The sequence below is a fragment of the Pavona decussata genome, unplaced genomic scaffold, assembly GCF_977016875.1.
Source record: "Pavona decussata unplaced genomic scaffold, jaPavDecu1.1 SCAFFOLD_371, whole genome shotgun sequence".
NCBI classification, from domain to species: Eukaryota; Metazoa; Cnidaria; class Anthozoa; order Scleractinia; family Agariciidae; genus Pavona; species Pavona decussata.
In genome coordinates, this window is record NW_028145747.1 from 967,501 (window position 1) to 990,434 (window position 22,934).

At 38.8% G+C, this 22,934-nt stretch overlaps 5 protein-coding genes and 2 pseudogenes across 9 annotated transcripts in view; 5 read left to right on the plus strand and 2 right to left on the minus strand.

Annotated features, from left to right (window-relative positions):
• LOC146452371 (uncharacterized) overlaps nt 1–159 on the minus strand; it is a 2,628-nt pseudogene extending 2,469 nt beyond the window's left edge.
• LOC146452358 (uncharacterized) overlaps nt 1–21,406 on the plus strand; it is a 169,214-nt gene extending 147,808 nt beyond the window's left edge. Inside the window, exon 2 of the mRNA XM_085097977.1 lies at nt 21,184–21,406. The gene's annotated coding sequence lies outside the window, so the exon portion shown is untranslated. The remainder of the gene's footprint in view (nt 1–21,183) is intronic.
• The window catches only part of LOC146452367 (uncharacterized), a 176,731-nt pseudogene that overhangs the window by 39,259 nt on the left and 114,538 nt on the right, over nt 1–22,934 (plus strand). The gene's annotated exons all lie outside the window — the stretch shown is intronic.
• Nucleotides 1–22,934, plus strand: part of LOC146452369 (uncharacterized) — a 160,228-nt gene that overhangs the window by 22,756 nt on the left and 114,538 nt on the right. The window contains exon 2 of one of the 4 annotated variants that reach the window (XM_085097981.1): nt 19,616–19,937. The exons of 2 other annotated variants lie outside the window; for them this stretch is intronic. The gene's annotated coding sequence lies outside the window, so the exon portion shown is untranslated. Of the gene's footprint in view, nt 1–9,691; nt 11,191–19,615; nt 19,938–22,934 lie in introns of those variants that run through there. One more of the 4 variants, XM_085097980.1, reaches the window with a different exon arrangement.
• LOC146452372 (uncharacterized) lies at nt 255–3,345 on the minus strand. The gene has a single exon (XM_085097946.1). It carries the CDS (start codon nt 1,123–1,125, stop codon nt 493–495), a length of 633 nt encoding a protein of 210 aa, XP_084954072.1. The 5' UTR covers nt 1,126–3,345; the 3' UTR covers nt 255–492.
• LOC146452373 (uncharacterized) lies at nt 7,223–11,190 on the plus strand. The gene has a single exon (XM_085097990.1). It carries the CDS (start codon nt 7,760–7,762, stop codon nt 9,404–9,406), a length of 1,647 nt encoding a protein of 548 aa, XP_084954116.1. The 5' UTR covers nt 7,223–7,759; the 3' UTR covers nt 9,407–11,190.
• LOC146452374 (uncharacterized) lies at nt 17,054–19,586 on the plus strand. Its single transcript, XM_085097989.1, has one exon. It carries the CDS (start codon nt 17,054–17,056, stop codon nt 18,710–18,712), a length of 1,659 nt encoding a protein of 552 aa, XP_084954115.1. The 3' UTR covers nt 18,713–19,586.

Consider the following 22,934-nt stretch of genomic DNA (forward strand, 5'->3'; position numbering starts at 1 on the left):
CCTGCTTAGAGCTGATGTGTCCAACCCTAGTTTTCTTAGAGCTGGTTGGATGTCTGTTGGGACTATCTGTAATGACGTCTCCAGAATTTCTTTTCCAATCTGGAGCTTGTCTTTTTGATTCAGGTGCTCTCTTTTTGACCCTGAATTTAACTGACTTGCCTTTTGGATATCCTTTGTAGTTAGAGCTCTTAAAATAAAAATAAAAATAAAATAAAAATAAAATAAAATAAAATGGGGGACGGCCGGGTAGGGGACGGCCGGGTAGTGGAACCAGTAATATGGTGTGAAATCTCCTTTGTAGATTTCCTAATCTTTGTTGCTGTACGGAGAGCCTTGTAGAACTTTTTCCTAAACAAAGTCTTATGAGACTTGGTTAATGAAGTCTCGTGTTTAGTAAGAAGTTAAGAAAGGCTTACTGTTGCCTGTCCCAGAAGAGAGACAGACTGTTCCACGGTCTTCCACCAGCCTAAGGCAGTCAAATAAATCGAGATCTTAACTGGATTCCCCAGTGCGAACTTTTTCTAAAGTAAGCCATAATTTCCCAAGTGGTCCCATGACATTAGTGAGTCGGGACTGCACCTTGGATAGATTGTTGCCACTTTCACGACCATATGACTTTCCGAGAGACTCAAATATCTCGTCCAAATAATCATCGACTGCTGGGGTTTTGAGACAATCGATACTGGGTACTGGGTTGGAATCCAGGACTGTCTCATGAATGGATTTGCCTTTCACATAAGTAGTGAATTTGTCATTGACGGATTTCACCATGCCCTTTGTCAAGTCAAGCTTGTGACAGGCTTTGGTTTCCGTGTCAAAACGCACGTATTCATCACCCTCGTGCTTCGGCGGGGTGTTGATACTAGTATCTCGCTCAGCTAGTTTTTGACGTTTCTTGTGAGCCGTGTGTCTACTATCCGACTTGCTGGAGTCACTGTCTTCACTCGATGAAGAGCAAGACTCACTGGAACTACTAGAACTGCTTGAGGACTCCTGACTTTGCCTCCGTGAAGCAGGTAACTGAGAGCCTTTCGACCGTTCCGTTGAAGGCGTATAATTAACCCTCTTATCTGGGGTGTTTGCCTCATCTGAAACCGCAGGAGAAATCTGCGCGTTATCTGCCATCTGTATATTAGCTTTTCCGAGCAGGATGGCTGAATTTGCGAACGATTCGAGCGAATTCTTGAAGCCGACGAGCAGCGGGAAGCGAACTAGCGAGAAGCCATTTTGGAGAATGAAAGGGGAGAACACGGAAGCGAGGCTCTATAGCCTCGATTTGACTTTGAAATGGCTTGAATTGGCGGGAAAACGGGAAGAATACGCTATTATATCTTATTGACGTTTGCGAAGTGAAATGTCATACCAGAAAGAGAGTTTCATTCGGATTGAAAAGTGGAATGAATTTATTCAGGAATGACTCGTACAGGAACGAAATTTCGTATCGGTATCATGTAAACATGTACAAAGAAATATATGGAAATGGACTGAACTCGTTCTGGAATGAAAGTCATTCTTGTATCATGAGTGAAGCAAGATTTGACCTTCCGGTTAAAACGAGCACCCACATTTTTTTCCACCGACAACCCATGGAGTGAAACAGATGCGATGCCATAATTTAAACATTTTTTCCACAAAATATGTCTGGTTTTGAATAAGTTTATTCTCAGAAAGGTCAACATGGTTTCTAGGAATCAGCAATGTTCGGATGACCATGGGATCACGAGCAAGTCACGCTATTGGTCTTGGAAAACTTTAGTGATTTTCGGTCCAATTTTAATCAATTATTACCTTGGCCGAGTGAATGAAAGGAAAAACATGTCTTGGTGAAAATTTATATTAAGAGAAATTTATGAATAGCAAAGAGAATCAAGAATCGCGTCTTACTGATGTTCAGAAGTATGCAATAAAAATAGTTTTTCTTAGAAAAGCGGAAGCTGCTGTCACTGTTTACGTATCTGAGGGCATCAGGGGAATCCCCCAATTAACAGGGCTCCAGATCACCGACCGTGAAAATAGCTGAACACAGAAACACAAACAACGATTAAACACCGTTAACCCTCTTCCTCGTTTTACTCGCAAAATAATAAATATGATGAACATGACTAAAACTTGATCGAGTTAAAAATGAGCGCAGAATTCATGCTAATCTGGTAAAGGAACAGAACCGATTTAGCGTAACGGTTCTCAGTTAATGATCGTTATTATTCAACAAATTGTGACACTGCCCAAATATGGTCATGTTGAACTCAATATATGTCGTCCGCACTCAACAGATATCCTGCGATATACGTAGTTTTCGTGAGTCGGGGAGAAAAATGGCAGAGCGCTTTCAAAAAGTATAAACGATCTCACAAGATCACCAAACTATTAATAACGCTGTTTTATACTGAACACATAAAAGGCAACCGAGGTTTCTGTTAAGAATTGTAATGGTTAGTGCAAAAATTTTTACTGCTTACCTAGCTTTCTGTTGGTGAACTGGCAAATTACGGTTCAGCAAAAAAAGGTTAATATATTTTTCGCTAGACTTTTGGATGGTCCCGTATTCTAGGGTTCAGAAAATATCACAAAAAGTACATGTATTTCCTTAGATTGGTTCTTGCAACCGTTAAACAGAGATCTTGACTCGTCTGGAAGAGATGGAGAAAACCACCTGAGAAAATCCGAGCTCGCACCGAAGTGTCTCGAGAAATTTTAGCTTTCTGGCAGACAAAACGATAGACGGAGTCGACGGAGTACAAAGTAATTATTTTCAGAAGCATCAGAGCCGCTTGAAAAAACCGTTTAGTTTCGTAAAAGATCCAGAGTTCTTGCAAGGAACAAGGCACTAGATGCGTTTGTCAAAAACACTGAGGAAAGATCGTGAAATTGCTTGCGTAGTAAACAAAGAAACACTCACCCGAGAAATCGTTGAAAAGCTTTTCCAGTCTGTTCAGCTCGGCCCGGCTGACCAACAAATCCTTCGCAGCTTCAAAATACAGTTTGGTTTTAGCTTTTGAGGCTACAAATTTGTGGAAAATTTTGCCGGAGCGATTGGCGCGCTAGACGAGTACTCAATTTTTTAATTTGATGCAAAACGCTCTCGATTTCATTCAAACTTGGACAAAGCTGCCGCTTTCATTCAAGGCGGTCCGCGCGCGGGAAAAATGTTACAAGTTTATTTATTTTTGGCAAATAAAGATCGCCTCCAGTTTTTCTGCTATAAACCTGTGCTTTGTTATCAATGTGTTGAGTAATAGAACAATTATCCTGCTCAATCTTGCGGAATATCGCCTGATTTTAGCCAACTCGGCCTACGGCCTCGTCGGCTAAGTATCAGGCGATATTCCGGGCGATTTCGCAGGATAATTGTTAATTATCCATTAAACGAGCTAATCCCTTCAGACCAAGAGACTGTAGAACCTAAATATCTTGATCAGTTTATTGGTGAGGTATAAAATGCTAATAAAGCAAAATCGTTCAGTTTTGGAATTCCTGGGCTTATGCCTCTGCCGTTGATTGCATCGAAGACGTCGGGTTCCGAGTGTTACAAAACGTTTCTGCTCAAGTTATGGTTGTGTCAGTGGAAGTGAGTCAAGCACGCGCCACTGCGATTCGAGCTGAAGAATCACTACCCTGGCTATGACGTTGAACAATGTTACATCATCATTGACGTGCTGGGGGGATGGTCAAGGGATGTAGACCTGACAATGAGGAAGCTCTTTGGCAGCAGGGGCTATGGCGTATCGGAGAAGGATGCAGAAGCAGTTTTCTTTTTATAGTTCCTTCAGATCGCGTAGGTTACGCTGCTTGCCCTATCTGGTTCTATTTTAGCATCCACACGTTTATCAACTGCCATAATAATAATAGTAATAATAATAATAATAATAATAATAATAATAATAATAATAATAATAATATAATAATAATAATAATAATAATAATAATAATAATAATAATAATAATAATAATAATTTGGCTTCGTGGGAAAGCGTCCTCGGACACCGTATCTACCTTGCCAGTCAATATGTGACTATACTAACCTTTTGACTGATGAATATACATGATATATGTCAACCTGAATTCGGTTGAAAACGGGCCCTCTCAAATGACTGAAATCATGCCATATTGAGAGTGTGGTTGTAATCTTATTTCTTGTTCGAAACACTAGAGTCGCTGATGTAAAAACATAACGTTGTTTAGTCGATTTTACTCTCCCATCAATTTCCTTTTTCTTTTTGTTTTATTCGCACTCTTCTCGGAGTCAAAGAAACTCGTGTTTTAGTGTCGTTGCATTAACAGTGCTTAAATGTTCATGGAATTCCGTTAAAGGAAACTTCGTTAGATTTATATCGAGCTGAATTTTTGAAAATGATATCAAACGTTGCTTACGACTTGTTACTTAATAGTTCACTTGGAATATTGGATTTGCTAGCCACGGGGTGTCTGTATCAATCAATTCAGGGGTGACGGGAGATTTAACCGAGTTGAAACATTGGGTTAAGTCAACTTTGTTCTTGTCTCTGGTACCATTAACGTCTCTTTTACTGAGCAGCGCGGGCTGATCGATAAAAGTTTTTTTTTCCATAGCTCTTGTTTTAAATGCAGTGGATAAAATGGAAATGGACATTGAAACAGTGGTTGAGGGGGGGGGGGGTGGTGTTCTCAATAGTCAGGGGGCTGTAGTGAGAACAGTTTTACGGTTTTTAAACTGAAACATTCTGAAGTCAGAAAACCTGACATGTTTATAAACTAAATCATGCATATGAACCTTGACTGAAAGAATTAAAGCGAGAAACTTATCGTAAACTGCGAAGATCTCGATTTCTGTAGATATTTTGCCCGCAGGTCATGTATGTGGCGTATTTTATGTAGATATGGAAGTGACAATTATGAAATTTATATATTTGAACCGTGGATAAAAGATTTAATAAGCGAGTAAACATTACAGTGATCTTTGTATACTCATGTAAGTATTCTTTTTTTTTCTTCTCAAAACAGCTAGTTTGAAAAACTTAAAGAAGCGGTATTAACAAATATTTTCTATGGGAATCATCATTTTATAGCGTCTTCCCAGTTCTGTCTTTGGTATTTAGCAAGGCATTTACACCAGTAATCTTTTAACGTGTACATGTCGTGATTTAGGGTGCGTTCGATTGACTCTCTTTCCAAAGAGATTGCTAAGAGAAATACAGTGTGTGACCGAGAGCGACCTGGAACGTCTGAGAATCAGGCTATTACGTGGAAGGTAATTCAGTGAAGAGAAAAGGAAATTCAGTCCAAACTACAACGATTTCCGAAGTAAGTACGAAGAAACTCTGAGACATGCCGGCGGTCATACGAGGTACTGCAAAGATGTATTAAGCAGGTTTTGTTTAAGCAAACAGTACGAGAATTATGTATCTAGCACAGCAAATTATGGCTATCGAAAGCTTATTTGCTTTTAGCTTAAGTTAGCTCACATTTGTTTTGGTTCGTAAACCATTTCTTCAGTTTTTCTTTCTTTCAAATTGTTTACAGATCGTCTAGATGCATGCCTTGCCTGCTCAGTTATCTTCGTAGGAATCAGTCACAAGCTAACCCAGATCCTAGAGTCAACCGATTAGACTAGATATCTGTTCTATGTTTTTCTGCCGCCATTTCGTGTTAGATCCATTTTCAGTCACCAAGCCAATTAGTTTGTTATATTTCTCCTTTTTCTTATCACGGCCGCTTAATTCATAGCGGTATATTTCAAATTACCTCAGTATCACAGACCATATTGATCGCTCTCTCGGCGCTGACATCGATTTTCTGACAGATTACGATATTCATCTTACAAAAAAGGTCCTTGCGTAGGTTATTACGACATCACATTGCGGGCAAATCAACTATCACGATCGTGACATTCTTGCCAAAAGACACAAATTTTGTGTCACATAACTGTTTTCCTGATTTGTATGCGTGTATTATTTCTTTTAAAGTTTTTCTGCTTTTCGCGTATTTCAAACCTTGTTCCTCGGACATGAACTGATGTCGGTTCTGACAACGCATGCGCATGCTATCTTACTCTCACCCTGACTCTGGAGGCCTGTTGTGTAAAAAATGAAACTGAGCAAATAACCGCATTGGCGGTTACAAAGAGGAGGGACACGAGCTTTTTTTTTCCTGGGAGCCTCGCGCCTCGTTGACGCGGCTTCACCGCGGTTGTCTCTCTTTCTCTCTCGCGACAAGTAAAAAGAAACCTTTGGCACCCAGGGTATCTATCTCGTAGAAACGTCACTTTCACGGATGATGCCGGGCGCTGTGCTGAAACTGACGCGTACTTTATAAAGCATACAAGTTAAGCAAAGAGTTTGCAGATCCCCATTCCATTTACAATCTTTCTTTTTTAAGAATACGTTTTTTTATAAGAACGATGAGGCTGAAGTCAACTAAAAGTTAAAATATTTCCCATGGTTACCCAGGCTGAGAATCAGCTACGAACGTTAAAACTTTGCTGCACTCGCTGCATTTTCGTCGCAGAATCAGGTAGTTAATGTCACGTTGCAAACCTCTGTGGTCGTAAAGCGAAATTTACTGTGCTGCCGTGAAATCTTGTACCCACTACTAGAGTAACAGAGCAACAGAGCATGTCACAAGCAACTTGACACCACATTGCGTACCAAGCCCGCAAAAGATTTACTGAGACGTTATTTAAAAAAAACCCGATGTACTGTATTTGAAATTTACCGCTATGTCCGGTCACAGCTCTCCAACTTTATTTGCGTCTGGTTCCAACTACCGATGACAAGCCGTTGTTCGTTTCTTGTGCCTACTTTGGCTCATCATTACAACTCGTTTGTAAAGGCTCTTTGGTTAGTTTCGCAGGGGAGGCTCCACTTTCGCCTTTCCGCACTGAGTAAAGCTTCCAAAGCGACTGGTCAAGCGACGCATATGGCTTTTTTTCTGTCATCTCTATCATCTCTCTCTATTTTCAGAGCTAGAGCAAATTTAAAATTTTCAAATCCATCACGCCACCAGACGTTCCCCCTTTTACTCCAACACTATTATCCATTCTCATCGTTTCCCTTTGGGTTTGGAATGGGGTCTTTGTTTTACTCCCGTTGCCAGTAGTAATAAACTTTTGTTAAGACGCAAAACCTCAAGACATTGTCCAGGTCAGTCTTTTTTTGATGGTTATTGAGAATTTTGTCTATGTATTTTCTTCTTCCGTTGTTTTCTTTTTTCATAAAGTGTTGATTGCTGTGGTGGGGGCGGGGGGAGGGGGTGGCTGAGGAAATCATCCCCGTGCGGGGATATAAGGATAGTAAACCCCGTGGCAATGTGCATCTAGAAAATAACTGTTAAAAGTTGTAATTAACATTCTTTGCGTATCTGATGGCTTCTGCGAAATGTTATATGCCCATGCACCTGTAAAGTGAGGAATATGAGAGTGGTGAACTTTGTTCTGTATCCGCCTGCGACACCCTCATGCCTAGGCTAGGGTAGCGGGGCTCTTTATTTTACTCTCGTTGCCAGAAGAAAAAAAATTTTCTTCAGACCAAAAAACTCGTATCAGTCCTCTTATTGTTGTCTTTGTTTGTAAAAAAACCATGCATAATTGTCACTTCCTTTTACAGCATGCAGCCTTGTTCGGTTTCAATCACCGACTTCTTTCAACCTATTCCATCACGTGCACCATTGGTCGACCTCAAGACTTTCATGAAATGAACACATGCTGTATGAGGTTGTAACCTCAAAATAGAAGTAATAAAAAGCCACAAAGCTTTGAATTGTTCAATTTGAATTGCATAAAAACATGAGTTCGATTATCACAGCAGTGTTTAAAGCCACCATCGCCTTGCTAGTGAATAAAGTAAGGGATAAAGCAGCAGAAAAGTTGAAGGATGGCGACCTAACAGATCAGAAATTTCGTGGCTTGATCGTGCGTGAAATCGATGAAATCAACTCGCAGTTGAAGGGCTTAGCAAGAAAAGATTTGTTAGCAAGCATCAGCTTCTTCAAAGAAGGAATCGAGTTGCTGTATGAAGTGTTTGATAAGGCAAGGCAAGAAAGGGAGCACGGCACGATAAAGGAAGAAGCAACAGCTGGAACAGCTAGTGCTGAAGCAGTTTCGCTGGCTAAAGGAATAAGAAAGCTGGAGCTTACTGACCTGGATGAGTCAGCATTGAGTGTTCTTTCAAATGCCAAAAAGAGATTCGAAGATGCACGCAGGAAAGCGACAGAGGCCTTCGCTAATGAACGTTTGGAGTTGTCTGATCGCGTACTGGCCATGCAATATCGAGTAATGGCGACAATACTGGAGACAGTGGACAATCCCGAGATCGCATTAGTAGCGTGTAGAGTGTGCATTGAAGAGCTACACAGTCTGTCAACTGTTAAGGAATGCTTTACTGTCGAGCTTAAAAGAGGCTTCTGGGCTCGGTTTGGTAAAGATGAACGAAGGGCGATCATTTCCGCCACTTGTCAAGTGAATCGCACCATCTACGATGTTATGCTGATGGTCAGTTTTGGCAACAAACAGCTGTCCGCAAACAACTGGCCTTGCGTCGATACCGGGAAAGAGAAAGTACATCCTCTCTGTGATGAACGAGTTGTTAAAGTGTTGCAGAAACAAGGTATGGAGCACTGCTGCGCAGCATGGTCATTTGGTCAGGAGGGTGAAGAGGAGCACAAGCTGAAGTATCCTCGGGGTATCGCTACAAACGCAGATGGACAGTTTATTGTAGCAGACTATTCGGATAAAAGTGTGAAAGTGTTTGACAGCAGCGGAAAGTTTGTTCTCCAATTTCACCCTAAACCTAATGACTCTCAGACAGACTTTGATGTTCGTGATGTCGCAACTGATGTGAACAGCAACATCTATGTACTCGTCCGCCTGGGGCTTGGGGCTGAGCGGGAAGTTCAGGTATTCAGTCATACCGTTGAACTACTACACAAGTTTCCTGTGCGGGACTGGGGCGTCAGACTGGCAGTCACCGATAACAAAGTGTTGGTACTGACAGGAAGGACTGTGCATGTGTACGAGCATGAGGGGGGATACGTTGGCAGCTTTGGAAAAGGGATATTGAAATCGAATGCATGTGATATCACTGCTAGTCCTGATGGTCAGGTCATGATACTGGACAGGGATGTTTTCTGTGTGTTCATATTCACCGAGGATGGCGAACAGCAGTGTAAATTCAACATCAACACCGAAGAAGATAGTCACTGGTGCATTCAATGTCATCCATCTGGTGAATATGTTGCCCTCGCTGGATGGAAACGAGCAACAGAGATCCCGTGTGTGGCAGTATACACTAAAGATGGAAAGTTCGTGAGGAGAATTAAACTAAATGAGCGAGTGGTGAATTTGGGTATCAGAGGGATGACAGTGAGCATGAAGGGTCACATTGCTGTGGCTGTTAGAGATGTTTCCCATAACGGCAAGGTAATTGTTCTATAGAGTTAGTGATTCTGAAACACAAATCAACATTTTTTTAGTGAAAACTAAAACGAAAGAAGTTTCATGACAACAATTAAGTCATTTTTCTTTCCGACAATTCAGGATTATCAAGTGACTGTGAAGACATCCATTACTGCTTAGCTATCGACTGTAACAGTGACTACGTTCACTGATGTTTACTTTTGTGTTTTTTTTCGTAGAGCTTGTAATGTATAATTCAATATCAGCTGTAAGGAAGAAAACTTACGAAAATATACCAGTTTTAAAATAGCATAAAAAGAGTAGGTTTTAATATTGAGGGTGTATTCTTTTAGAACAATTCTGGTTATTTTTATTGTGGTGCAGGAATAACAGAATAGACAGAACTCTATTTCTGCAAAGAATGCAATTCTGCCTATTCCTGTCTATTCCTTGTATTCCTATTACAGAATAGTCCCAAAAGAATGCTACCGAGTCATCTTGCCACTCAGTGTAATCCAGTTATTAATCTTATGGGAAGGTTTAGTTGCAACCTTTTTATTTTAACTTTTCCTGGCCTTTGTCGTAGATGTTCAAATGGTGTTTATAAAAATGGTAACTAGTTATTTTGCTGCTATGCAGTAATGTTGTTGTTATTTTAAACTCATCGAGGAGCCTTGAAAAATAACGAATCAAGGAGCAGAACTTTTAATTAGCCACGAATCGCTTTCATACCTGTTGTATGGCAAAGGATGCCGGAATTTCTCATCTTTTTAAGCTATTTTTGTTTTAGTTTTCCTTTCCTAATAAATGATTATATTTTTGACAATGTATTTTCATGCCAACTGATAAATTGTTTTTCTTACGAAGTAATTTGAAGTATTGTTAAAATTACAATTGATTTGCATCTGCTTACAAGTATAAGTAGTGAAAAAGTTTCTAAGGACTAGATTGACAGCTCCACATGCAACTATTATCCTGGCCAATAAGACATTAACGACACGCGGACTGTTTTGAAAATTTTTTCTTTTTTGCTTTGCTTCAACAACATCAACATCCTTTCCACAAGTTGCTCATTAACATAATCCCTCCCTCCCCCTCTGTACAATGTTGAGGATTTACACTTGTTGATTTGTCTTTGTTCATCAACATTGCAATAGAGGGAGAATGGGTAGGAGCAAAATCATGTCTGCACTTTGGCCCAAGCGAGGCCTCTGTTCCAAACAATTTGACCAGGATTGTATAATAAAAATATACCTGCATTGTGGGACAATTGAATCAGATGCTTGGGTGTTAGTGAGTTGATTTTAAAATACATGTACATGTAGTTGATATATAATTTATAAATCGTGGACTCGTAATTTCTTATTTTTATTCTCCACAAAAAATGTACCCACTTATACATTTATCACTAGTGACCGGTGCTTGTAATACAGTTTGTAGCAAGAGAATCATTTATTTTAGTAATGTGGCTTTATAAGAGCTGGAAAGAATTTTGAGACCGCATGATCTCATTTCTGTCGAAACAACAATCAGTCTTAAATTAATGTAATTCAACCACCAGTCAAAAATATTAACTTTTATCGAAATGTATTTACTAGCTTATAATCTTGTGTAATCACTGTATATGAACACTGATATTGGCCTTATGTCGGTTAACAATACGAAGAGGTCATGTCAGCACTTGAGGGAGTTTGTTTGAGTTGACATAAACATTCAAGTTCTCCCAAACCTACTGTGGTCAGGTTATTTAGCAACTCACACAAGTTTATAAATTGAATTGTATTCCCTATTTCAATAAAGGTATATTGGATTATTAGTTCTAAGTAATACCGTGTCAGTCATTTAGCATTACAATTCCCAAATTATTAATTTTCTTTACGATTAACTTCATAGACATTTATGATTTTTTTTAGAATTTGTTTTTTGTGTTGTTCCTTCACCCACCCACCCTCTCCCCCCAACTCCTTCGACGGCCTGCCGTGTAGTAGGGGGGTGTAAGATTCCTCGTTATCTGTACCGAAATACTGTACAAAGAATTTCTGGAACAGTCTTATTCCAGCTGCTGCACTTGTGTTCAATAACATCTGAACTGTCACACTTCAACATTTCATCCACAGACTGTAAAGTTAGAACGACATGAGTGAAGAACGATTTGACCTTCCAGTTAATACGGACACATCGCACACTTCTCTATATTTCCGTTTTCTCTAACATTAATCCACCACATACGGACACACATTTTGTTAATTGGAGAACTCTTGAAGTGAAACAAATGCAATGTGATAATTGACGGATAATTTCACAAAAAACTGTATTGTTTGTCTTTGTAAGTTAATTTTTGGAAAGGTCAACATGGTTTCTAGGAATTGGCAATGTTCAGATTTACAACCCGGTCACGCTGTCTATTTGAGAATGATTTTTGGTCCAATTTTGATATGATAACCGCTAGAACCACAAAAAGAGAAATAAACTTGTGGATAGGAAGTAAGGATCAAGCATCACGTGTTACTGATGTTCGGAATTATGTAATAAAAAATGTTTTTCTTAGAAAAGCAGAAGCTGTTGTTATTGTTTTACGTCATCTGAGGGCATCAGGGGAATCTCCCAATTAACAGGGCTTCAAATCACCGGCCGTAAAAATAGTTAAAGACAAAACTGAAACATAAACAACGATAAAACACCGTTAACACTCTTCCTTGTTTTACTCGGAATGATAGATATGACGAACACGACTTCAACTCGATTGAGTTGACAGCGAGCGCAAAATTCATGCCATTCTGTTAAAGGAACAGAACCGATTTAGCCTAACGGTTCTCAGTTAATGATCGTACGTTATCCATTAAACAGGCTAATCCCTTTCAGACGAAGAGGCTGCAGAACCTTAATATCTTGATAAGTTTATTAATAAGGTAAAAATTAATAGACCAAAATCGTTCAGTTTTGGAACTCTGCCGTTGATTGCATAGAAGACTGTTCCTGTTACAAAACGTTTCTGCTCAAGTTATGGCCCTTTTAAGGGCCATAACTTGAGCAGAAATTAAAATAATTAATTAAAATAATTAGTCCTAAAAGAAGAATAATCATTTTCACCGTGTTAGAGGAAAACTCGACTCTTAATTTTCCACCAAGAACATACTGTACTTCTTTATTAAGAAGAGTTGATAAGGTTCCGGTGATCATGGAGTGATTTCCTTTGGAACTTTATAACTTTGGAGGTACTTCATGTTTTCCTTTCGAACTGGTCAAAACAGAAATTATCGTCCATTTGCGCAAAATTTCCATTTTCACATTTTTGTCTCAGTCTAGGGCCATTATTGCGCCATGAGGTAGGTTTCTTGATCTACGAATGGGATTGCACGTTTGAGAAGGAAGAAAAAATGAGAAAATAATAATAAAAAGTTGCTTACAACTTGATACTTATTAGTTCACTTTAAGTATTGGACTTGCTAGCCAAGGCGAGTCTGTAACAATCCCACTCAATCCAGGAGTGAGGGGAGCTTTAAAAGAGTAGGAACATTGTGTGAATTTTAAATCAAATTTGTTACTATCTCTGGCACCATTAACGCCTCTTTCACTGAGCAAGGCGGGGCTGATCGATGGAAGTATTTTATCCGCTGCTCTGGGTTCAAATGTAGTGAATCAAATGAAAATTGGCATTGAAACAGTGATTGGGGCGGGAGGGTTGTTTTTAATAGTCAGTGGGTTGTGGTAAGAACAGTTATTAAGTCACGGGTATTAGAGCGGTTTTCAATCGAGTGTCGTAAAACCAAAACCAAAGTAATTACTCTGGCCAATCACAACAGGTGCAACCAGCGCAATGGACCAATCAGAATTCAAAGCAAATACATGTAACCGGCGCCAAGCGCGGGAAAACACGTGCGAGCGATGCACGATTGGTTTTGGTTTTACATCTTATTGATTAAGAAAGTGGCGCGAGTTTTACTAACCAATCTCCGAGCGTAGTAATGCAAAACCAAAGCAAAAACTCAATTACTTTCGACACTTAATTGAAAACCGCTCTATCTTCAGTAATGCGGTTATCAACTGAAAAATAATCCGATGTCAGAAAACTTGACATGTTTATAAACTAAATTGCCGATTAACTGCGAAGAATTTGCAATTGTTGTTTGTAATTGTTTACACTCGCAGTCACATGTATATCCTTTGTTATAAGAATGGAACAGAGCGTTAAGTGAGACGTTCATTTGGATGCCTAATTTGATTTGATTACTTTCTGCCGGCGGCAAATATTTTATTAAAGAATCCAAGAATGTTTCTCAGAAATCATGGATGGTGTTGAACAAAGACGTTCAATTAAAATTGACTTGGAACTTTTACATTAAGAGAAGATTTTCATTTAGTCTCCATAGGATGTCGAAATTTAAATTAAGAAATGTTGGCGTTTTTGTAGCAACTTGCTTTGCTTGTTTTGTCTTTACATTCTTCTACTTTTAGGCGTAGAGCGCAGCACAATGTTTGCGCAATGCATGTTGAGCAGTTTATCTGCAGCTATACTAAACCTATAGATGCGTCAAAACGTTACATAGCTCTTCTTTATGAAAGGAAGCGACCAAAGATATGCACAAGACGGATAAATAATGATAAGCAGTCAAATGAATTTCACTCATGTTGAAGAACAAGCACAATTCATCAGTTGGATGCAATACTTTGTTACGGGTCAGGAGACTTTAAAACGTTGGTCACTAATGGATTTATAATAATGCGTTGGCGTCATTGTATTTTATTCAGTTTTTAATTAAACAAAGAAGCCAAACGGATCTTTAAGAGAGACACAGGCTAGCGGTGAAAATACAAAGACTACAGGAGTCGGCGAGAAGCTGGCGCGCGAAGCGTGACGCCTGCATACTTTGCTCTTCTCCACCCACGAATGACAAGCATGATAGCTCAAATTGATCGTTTGCCTCCCGATTGTTTCACATGGCTGTAGTTTGAATAAACAGACGTCATCGCAGTGGCGGCACCGTCGCGAAACGACGTCTGTATACTCCGGCTAACCTAGTTGTTGATGTTTGATCGCGACGCTTTATAATAATAATAAAAATAATAACAATAATAATAATAGTAACAATAATAATAATAATAATAATAATAATAATAATAATAATAATAATAATATTAAAAAAATAAATATAATAATGTCTTTATTAAAATATTCTTAGCAAATTGTTATTTACAGGTTAAAAGTAGAAAAAAGAGCTATTAAAACCTATTTACAATTCTTTTCGATTAAAAAAAGAGACTATTTTTATGCACAATTTTTTTTGAAGAAAAAGGAAAAAGAATCCAAATCTCATCAAGTTACAATAGTACTCTTATTCGTAATAAAAAATCATATCATCATATCATCACTAAAAATATATTCGGAAGTTAAATTACGGTCCTTAATGACGAAAAAAACAATTCTTATTAAAAGTATAAGCGGATTATATATCGGTCATTAAAAACAACTAAAATTACGAAAATTAAGAAAAGAAAGGAAAAAACCTAAGAAATTCGTTCTCATCCTAAAATCAATAATAATAATGATAATAATAATAATAATAATAAAATGTTATTTAACCAGGGTGATCTCTTCAGCATAAAATGCTGATATCAATAAGGGCCCTGTAATAAATAAAAAAAGCCTAAAAAGCCTAAATACAGCCACTAACTTTAAAAGGAATTAAAGGTTAAGCTTGTGATCTATTTTTTTTTCGCAAAAAGCTTGTGATCTATAGAATTCTAAAATACGAGTTTTAAAAATCATGACTCAATTAAGATCCTTCATTTCATTTGGAATATCATTAAAAAGTTTTGAGTTTTTGAGTTCTCACTTTGGGAGACTTTTATGTGGATAGTTCTATTAAAAAACCCGCTTAAGCCTTATGTAGCCGCCCGAACAACGAGAATCGAAATCCTCCAATCACTAACATCAAGGACAAGGATCAGAATGCACCAATCACCATCAAACATGCTGTTGATTATATTGATACACAGCCAGTCGACATAACCACCTAATGAAGACCAGCGGTATAGCGGAAAAACGTCGTGGTTTACACTTACAGTTATCAGGGCCGTACATAGCGCGGGGGCAGAGGGGACAGCTGCCTCCGCCAGAAAAACTCAATTTGTTTCTAACATCACACTGATCACAAGAAAATCGACTAATTGACTGAAAAAATATTCCTCCAATATGAAATCCAAATAATTATTTTGGAAAATCTTTTGAGGCAAAAGCCAGTACCGGTTTTCTTATGAAAATAATGATTTTGTCAGTTTGGGCTGCCTATGGTTTAGAATTTGGTGTGTAAATAGACTGACAGGCCTGCACCAATTTCTGGCGCGTGTTTTAGCCTTTTTAAATCTAGCTTATACAAGTGTGTGTTTTTTTTCAGAGAGAAATTGATTTTAAGAGCCTGCGCTGCTCCCAAGTATTTGTAGCGGGTTTGGATTTAACCATCATATGTTCATCATCCGGCAGGTCATCTGCGCCTAATGATTTTTGAGTTTCCTCTTTTGAATTCTCTTCGATTTGAATATGACCTCTTATTCCGTGTGTTCAACTACGGCGTTTTTATGCCACATAGGGCATTTCAGCTGGGTTTGGCTTGGCTCTTTTAAGTGCTTGATAGTTTTAACTGCCTTTCTTGTTGAGATTTGTGTAATGTTAGGACAGAAATTAATCATTGCTTGTATCGTGCAATGAGCTTCATTCTGTAATTGTTGCAATGCCAGGCCCGGCTATTAGTGTTTGTCACAAGGAGTTGTGTTTCTTGGCACGGCTATTTGGTTTTTTGGTTCTCTAGTAATCGTTGTAGCGTGTTATAGAGCTATGTTACGTGTCACAGAAGTACTGAAAAGGCTTGAATTGTATTTAAATAACGACTGTGTTTTTGCAAATGCATCGCTCCACTGATATAGTATATTTGAATTGTGGAAGCTCAGTGATTTTCTCCCTTTGTTTACAGCAGTGCATCGACTGTGTTTTAAAATGAGAGACAACTTTTGCTTCAAACTAAACAAGATGTTCACTCGAAAAAAAAGACATGACAATTAAAAATAAAAAGTATCGATGTGTTTTTTTTTCCGTCTAAACGTCGTAGAGGCAACTTTCTGTGTAGGAGTGAAAACAAAATTAATGTCCAACTAAAAACCCTGTCTGCATATGATAAACCCCTTTGAGCGGTGTGCGGGGTTTGCCCCCACAGACAAAAAATCCTAGGTACGGCCCTGAAGTTATGTGAGTGACAACTGTTGTAAAAAGCGATTGAATTGAACGATCATATCAAGTCGCGATGGCTAACATCTTTCATGACTTGTTAAGCATTTTCAAAAGAAACGCTTTAACAGTGCGATAAGGTAAGAAACAGCTGGAGGATAGAAGTGGCAATAATTAAACCCTTTGACAGTCATTGTTTTGCACTTGACACATCGTTTCCTTTCTCATTTGATTCGTTGAAAATAATTGTTGCTAGACATTGCGTCAGGTGAAAGAACCCCGCTTTTCAGTCTTTTGTGAGGCACTGAACTATGAACTCTTTTTTCTTTGTTTCAAGATCTAATTTGTAGGCGGAAATAAGTGAAAATTTTTCCTGTCTAGTAAGCAACGCCATAACACTAATCAACAAGCTCTGCTAGCTTATAGAATACAGCTGTTAGCAGTATTAGGCTTTCTCTTTAGCTGTGATGTCCTCAATAATAACGGCTGTGTTTAAAGCCACCATCGGCTTGCTTGTGAATAAAGGAAGGGATAAAGCAGCAGAAAAGTTGAAGGATGGCGATGTAACAGATCAGAAATTTCGTGGCTTGATTGTGCGTGAAATCGATGATATCAAGTCGCAGTTGAAGGGCTTAGCAAGAAAAGATTTGTTAGCAAGCATCAGCTTCTTTAAAGAAGGAATTGAGTTGCTGTATGAAGTGTTTGATAAGGCAAGGCCAAGAAGGGAGCACGGGACGATAAAGGAAGAAGCAGCGGCGGGAACAGTTAGTGCTGAAGCAGTTTCGCTGGCTAAAGGAATGAGAAAGCTTGAGCTTACTGACCTGCATGAGTCAGCGTTGAATGTTCTTTCAAATGCCAAAAAAAGATTCGAAGATGCACGCAGGAAAGCGACAGAGGCCTTCGCTAATGAAGCTTTGGAGTTGTCTGATCGCGTATTGGCCATGCAATATCGAGTAATGGCGACAATACTGGAGACAGTAGACAATCCCGAGGTCGCATTAGCAGCGTGTAGAATGTGCATTGAAGCACTACACAGTCTGTCAGCTGTTAAGGAATGTTTCACTGTCGAGCTTAAAAGAGGCTTCTGGGCTCGGTTTAGTAAAGATGAACGGAGGGCGATCATTTCCGCCACTTGTCATGTGAATCGCACCATATACGATGTTATGCTGATGATCAGTTTTGGCAACAAACAGCTGTGCGCAAACAACTGGCCTTGTGTTGATACCGGGGAGGAGAAAGTGGATCCGCTCTGTCATGGAAGAATTTCTAAGGTGTTGAAGAAACAAGGCATGGAGCACTGCTGCGTCAGACCATGGTCATTTGGTCAGGAGGGTGAAGAGGAGCACAAGCTGAAGAATCCTAGGGGTGTCGCTACAAACGCAGATGGACAGTTTATTATAGTAGACCATTCGCCTAACAGTGTGAAAATGTTTGACAGCAGCGGAAAGTTTGTTCTCCAATTTCACCCTGAAAGTAATGACATTAAGACGGTCTTATATGTTCTTGATGTCGCCACTGATGTGAACAGCAACATCTATTTACTGGTCGGGCTGGGGTGGGCTGGGGCTGACTGGGAAGTTCAGGTATTCAGTGATACCGCTGACCTACTATACAAGTTTCCTGTGAGGGAAGTGGGCTGGGGCAGACTGGCAGTCACCAATAACAAAGTGCTGGTACTGACAGGATGGACTGTACATCTGTGTGTGTTCGAGCATGAGGGGAGATATGTACGCAGCTTTGGAGAAGGGATCCTGAAGTATGCATGTGATATCACTGCTAGTCCTGATGGTCAGGTCATGATACTGGACTCGTATGATTCCTGTGTGTTCATATTCACCGAGGATGGTGAACAGCTGCGTAAATTCAACATTAACACCAAAGAAGATGGCTACCTTTGCATTGCATGTCATCCATCGGGGGAATTTGCTGTCGTCGGTGGACAGGAACGAGCAACAGAGCACCCGTGTGTGGCAATATACACCGCTACAGATGGTGAGTCCGTGAGGAGAATAGTATTAACTGAAAACAAGAATTTTTATATAACCGGGATTACAGTGAGCATGGAGGGTCACATTGCTGTGGCTGTTGGAGATAATTCCGATAATGGCAAGGTAATTGTTCTCTAGAGGTAGTGATCATGAAACACAAACCAACATTTTTCTTTAGTGAAAACTAAAACGAAACTGAGAAGTTTCATGACAACAATTAACTAATTTTTCTTCGCGACAATTCAGGATTATCAAGTGACTGTGAAGACATCCATTTAACAATTAGATTATGAGCTCAAGATTTCTATCGCGTGATAGCTGATGAGGGCGCAGCCCGAATCAGCTATCACGCATAGAAATCGAGAGCGAATAATCTAATTGTTTTAGTACAAATCTACTAGTCGGTCAAAACTAAACAAGTAAATTATCTATTTCCTCATCGTAGACACTTCGAAAACACGAAGAAGCGGCCGCCATTTTGTTGAAAACCGCTACTCACTATCTATCACAGATTAGTATAAATCTACTAGTGTTCTATCACGAATGCCGTTCTCTGATTGGCTACGCTACTCGCTATCTATTCTGTGATAGATAGTGAGTAGCGATTTTCAACAAAATGGCGGCCACTTCGTCGCGTTTTCGTAGTGTCTTCGACGAGGATATAGATAATTTACTTGCTTAGTTTTGCACAACTAGTAGATTTATACTAAAACAATTAGATTATACACTCTCGATTTCTATCGCGTGATAGCTGATTCGGGCTGCGCCCTCATCAGCTATCACGCGATAGAAATCTCGAGCTCATAATCTAATTGTTAAATAGATAGCGAGTAGCGTAGCCAATCAGAGAACGGCATTCGTGATTGAACACTAGTAGATTTATACTAATACTGCTTAGCTATCGACTGTAACAGTGACTACGTTCACTGATGTTTACTTTTATTTTTTTTTCTCAGAGCTTGTAATGTGTAATTTAATAACATCTGTGATGAAGAAAACTTACGAAAATATACCAGTTTTAAAATAGCATAAAGAGGGTAGGTTTTTATATTGAGGGTGTATTCTTTTAGGACGATTCTGGTCATTCTTATTGTGGTTCAGGAATAACAGAATAGACAGAATTTTTATTCTGCAAAGACTGCAATTCTGCCTATTCCTGTATATTCCTGTACTCCTATTACAGAATATTCCCAAAAGAATGCTCCCGAGTCATCTTGCCACTCAGTGTAATCCAGTTATTAATGTTACATGAGAAGGTTTAGTTAGAACCTTTTTATTTTAACTTTACCTGGCTTTTGTTGTAGACGTTCGAAGGGTTTTTATAAAAAGGGTTAGATATTTTGCTGCTATGCAGTAATGTTGCTGTTATTTTAAAATAATCCAGGAGCCTTGAAAATAAGGAATCAAATAATAATAATAATAATAATAATAATAATAATAATAATAATGGTTTATTAACAGATCCACTGGGTGGCTCTTCCCTGTTAAAATACAATAATTACAATTACAAAATAAATCAAATTAAATTAAATTAAGTTATTTACAAATTATAAAGCAGAAACAGGATTGACGGAAAACAATTACAGTAAAAGAAACTAACTAATGGCTTTGTACTCTGTTTCTTAAAGAACTTTTAATTAGCTGCTTCTGTTTTTTGACCTGTTATATGTCAAAGGATGTCGGGATTTCTCACCTCTTCAAGCTATTTCATTTTTATAGTTTTCCTCTCCTAATAAGTGATTATATTTTTGACAAACTATTTTCATGGCAACTGATCAATTCTTTTCCTTACTAAGTAATGTAAAGTATTGTTAAAAAGTATTATAATTGATTTTCATCTGCTTACAAGAATGAGTAGTAAAAAAGTTTCCCAGGTCTAGATTGACAGCTCCACAAGCAACTATTATCCTGGCCAATAAGACATTAGCGGCACTTGACTGTTTTGGAAATTTTTCCCATTCTAATTTGCTTCAACAACATCAACATCTTTCTCACAAGTCGCTCATTAACATAATCTCCCTCCCTCCCCCTCTGTTCAATGTTGAGGATTTACACTTGTTGATTTGTCTTCGTTCATCGGCATTGTAATGGAGGGAGAATGCGTAGGAGTAAAATCATGTCTGCGTATTGGCCCAAGCGAGGCCTCCATTCCAAACAATTTGGCCAGGATTGTATAATGAAAATATGCCTACACTGTGGGACAATTTAATCAGATCTTTAATGATTGATTTTAAAATGCATGTACATGTAGTTGATATGTAATTTATATATAATTAATGTGGACTCTTATTTTCTTATTTTTATTCTCCACAAAAAATGTACCCACTTGTACAGTTATCACTAGTGACCAGTGCTTGTACAGTTTGTAGCAAGAGAATCATTTATTTGAGCAATGTGGCTTCCTTAAGAGCTGGAAAGAATTTTGAGACCACATGATCGCATTTCTGTTGAATTACAACAAACAGTCTTAACCCATTAACCCCTAATATCAAAGAACAAATTCTCCTTTCTTGTCCCCACATCTTTAGTATAAAAGTGCTGGGTAGAAGTTACTAAAATAGGAAGACATTTTCCTTGGGTGATCATATCGTTAATTCTCATGACCTAAGGGGTTGAATAAGCATTGATATCACAAGAAGGAATTTGATGCTGATCACTGTTAGGGCTTAAAGGGTTAAATTAATGTAATTAAACCACTAGTCAGAAATATTAACTTTTCTTAAAGTGTATTTACTAGTTTATAATTTTGTGTTATCACTGTGTGTATGAACACTGATATTGGCCTTGTGTTAACACTAGAAAGAGGTCATGTCAGCAGTCTAGGGACCGGGAGTGTGGGAAAACTGTAAAGTGTTTGTTTGAGTTGACATAAACATTCAAGTTCTCCCAAACCTACTCTGGTTAGATCGTATAATTTAACAACTCACACAAGTTTGTAAATTGAAGTGTTTTTTTGATATTACAATAAAGTTTTATTGAAATATTTGTTTCGAAGCATCCCGTACGAAAATGGAAGCCCTGCAAAACGACTGAGAGTTGGCTTACCTTTGACTGGAAGCCTTTTTGCAGACAATTAGTAGTCCAATGGCAGGCATCCTACAGAATTTATCAAAAACTGTAGGCTGCACTTTGACTGCACCGATCCGTGATCTACAGCAGCCAAGCTGCAGTCATTAAGCAGCGAAAGGTATGCTGTCGAATGACTGCAGCTTGGCTTTTTCTGCGTATATTTGATACGAGCTAGTACGTCGTAGCTGCCCGCTCGCTTGCCCAAATTTATATAAAAAAGATCGAATTGCCATTCGGACTGCAGAAAGTCTGCTGTTGAACATAAGGTCAAAACCGTACGACTCTTACATGTAACGTTCGCACATTACCGGTATAAAGCGGGCGCAAGAGATGCCTGCATGTATTCGCAGCGCTGATTTGCATATACCCGCGCGCGAGCTCCTTACCTTATTTATTTTCGTCTGTTTCGATCATTATTACTAGATTTGGACCTTCAGAACTGAGCTAAATGAGAAGTAAAACTGTGTGTATCCAGACTGCAGTACACGTCTGTACTCTCGGAACATTACATAGCTGTGCGCTCATGCAACTACGACAGCAAACACCATATAAAACCACGCTTTGATACGTTAAATTGCGTGCTTAAGATAAGGCTTTGCAACCCGAAAATGCATTGGTCAATTTGAAAAGCCAATCAAGTAGCATGTTCTAAATTACCTTTGCAAGCTTGCGTTACGCAAGTCTTCTCCCCGAATTGCGCGAATATATTTCTTTCTTGATTGCATTGTTCTTTTGACATTCTCTTTACATCAAAATAATGAAATAGCACGGGCCATATGCATGCAATGTAACAGTACTTTTTTGTCTCATCGCACAGGACTCTGTGACAGGTCAAAAAGGTCACCTAGCTGACTTATACTCATCATTGTTTGGTTGACGGGTTCCATCACGCTATGTAACAACAGGATAGATCTCACCGACTTCAAGCACGCAAACATGAATAAACAATGAAACTAAACCAAACCAAACAGGAACACGCATTTCTGAGTATTTTTAAGTTCGTTCGGGCACAAACAATTTTAAAATGACACCGTATCGTCATTTCAATCAATTTATGTTCTTGGGTTAACTAAGCTTTTTCTTTTATAGTTTACATTTTTGGCGGCTATCACGGGAGAACAGTAATTTCTTTACACCCCCCAATACAAAATAAATAACTCAGCCTGTAATAAAGAAAAGTAAGTTTAATCACGCTACTTACATGTATTCAAACAAGTGCTCTTGATTCATTAATCCTTCTCACATCGGAGACACATCTCACATAGGAAAAGGAATTACAAATGAGCGGTCT

What these genes read in the sequence shown, in the direction of transcription:
- LOC146452372 (XM_085097946.1), bottom strand. Translation starts at nt 1,125, where the DNA reads ATGGCAGATAACGCGCAGATTTCTCCTGCGGTTTCAGATGAGGCAAAC.
- LOC146452373 (XM_085097990.1), top strand. Translation starts at nt 7,760, where the DNA reads ATGAGTTCGATTATCACAGCAGTGTTTAAAGCCACCATCGCCTTGCTA.
- LOC146452374 (XM_085097989.1), top strand. Translation starts at nt 17,054, where the DNA reads ATGTCCTCAATAATAACGGCTGTGTTTAAAGCCACCATCGGCTTGCTT.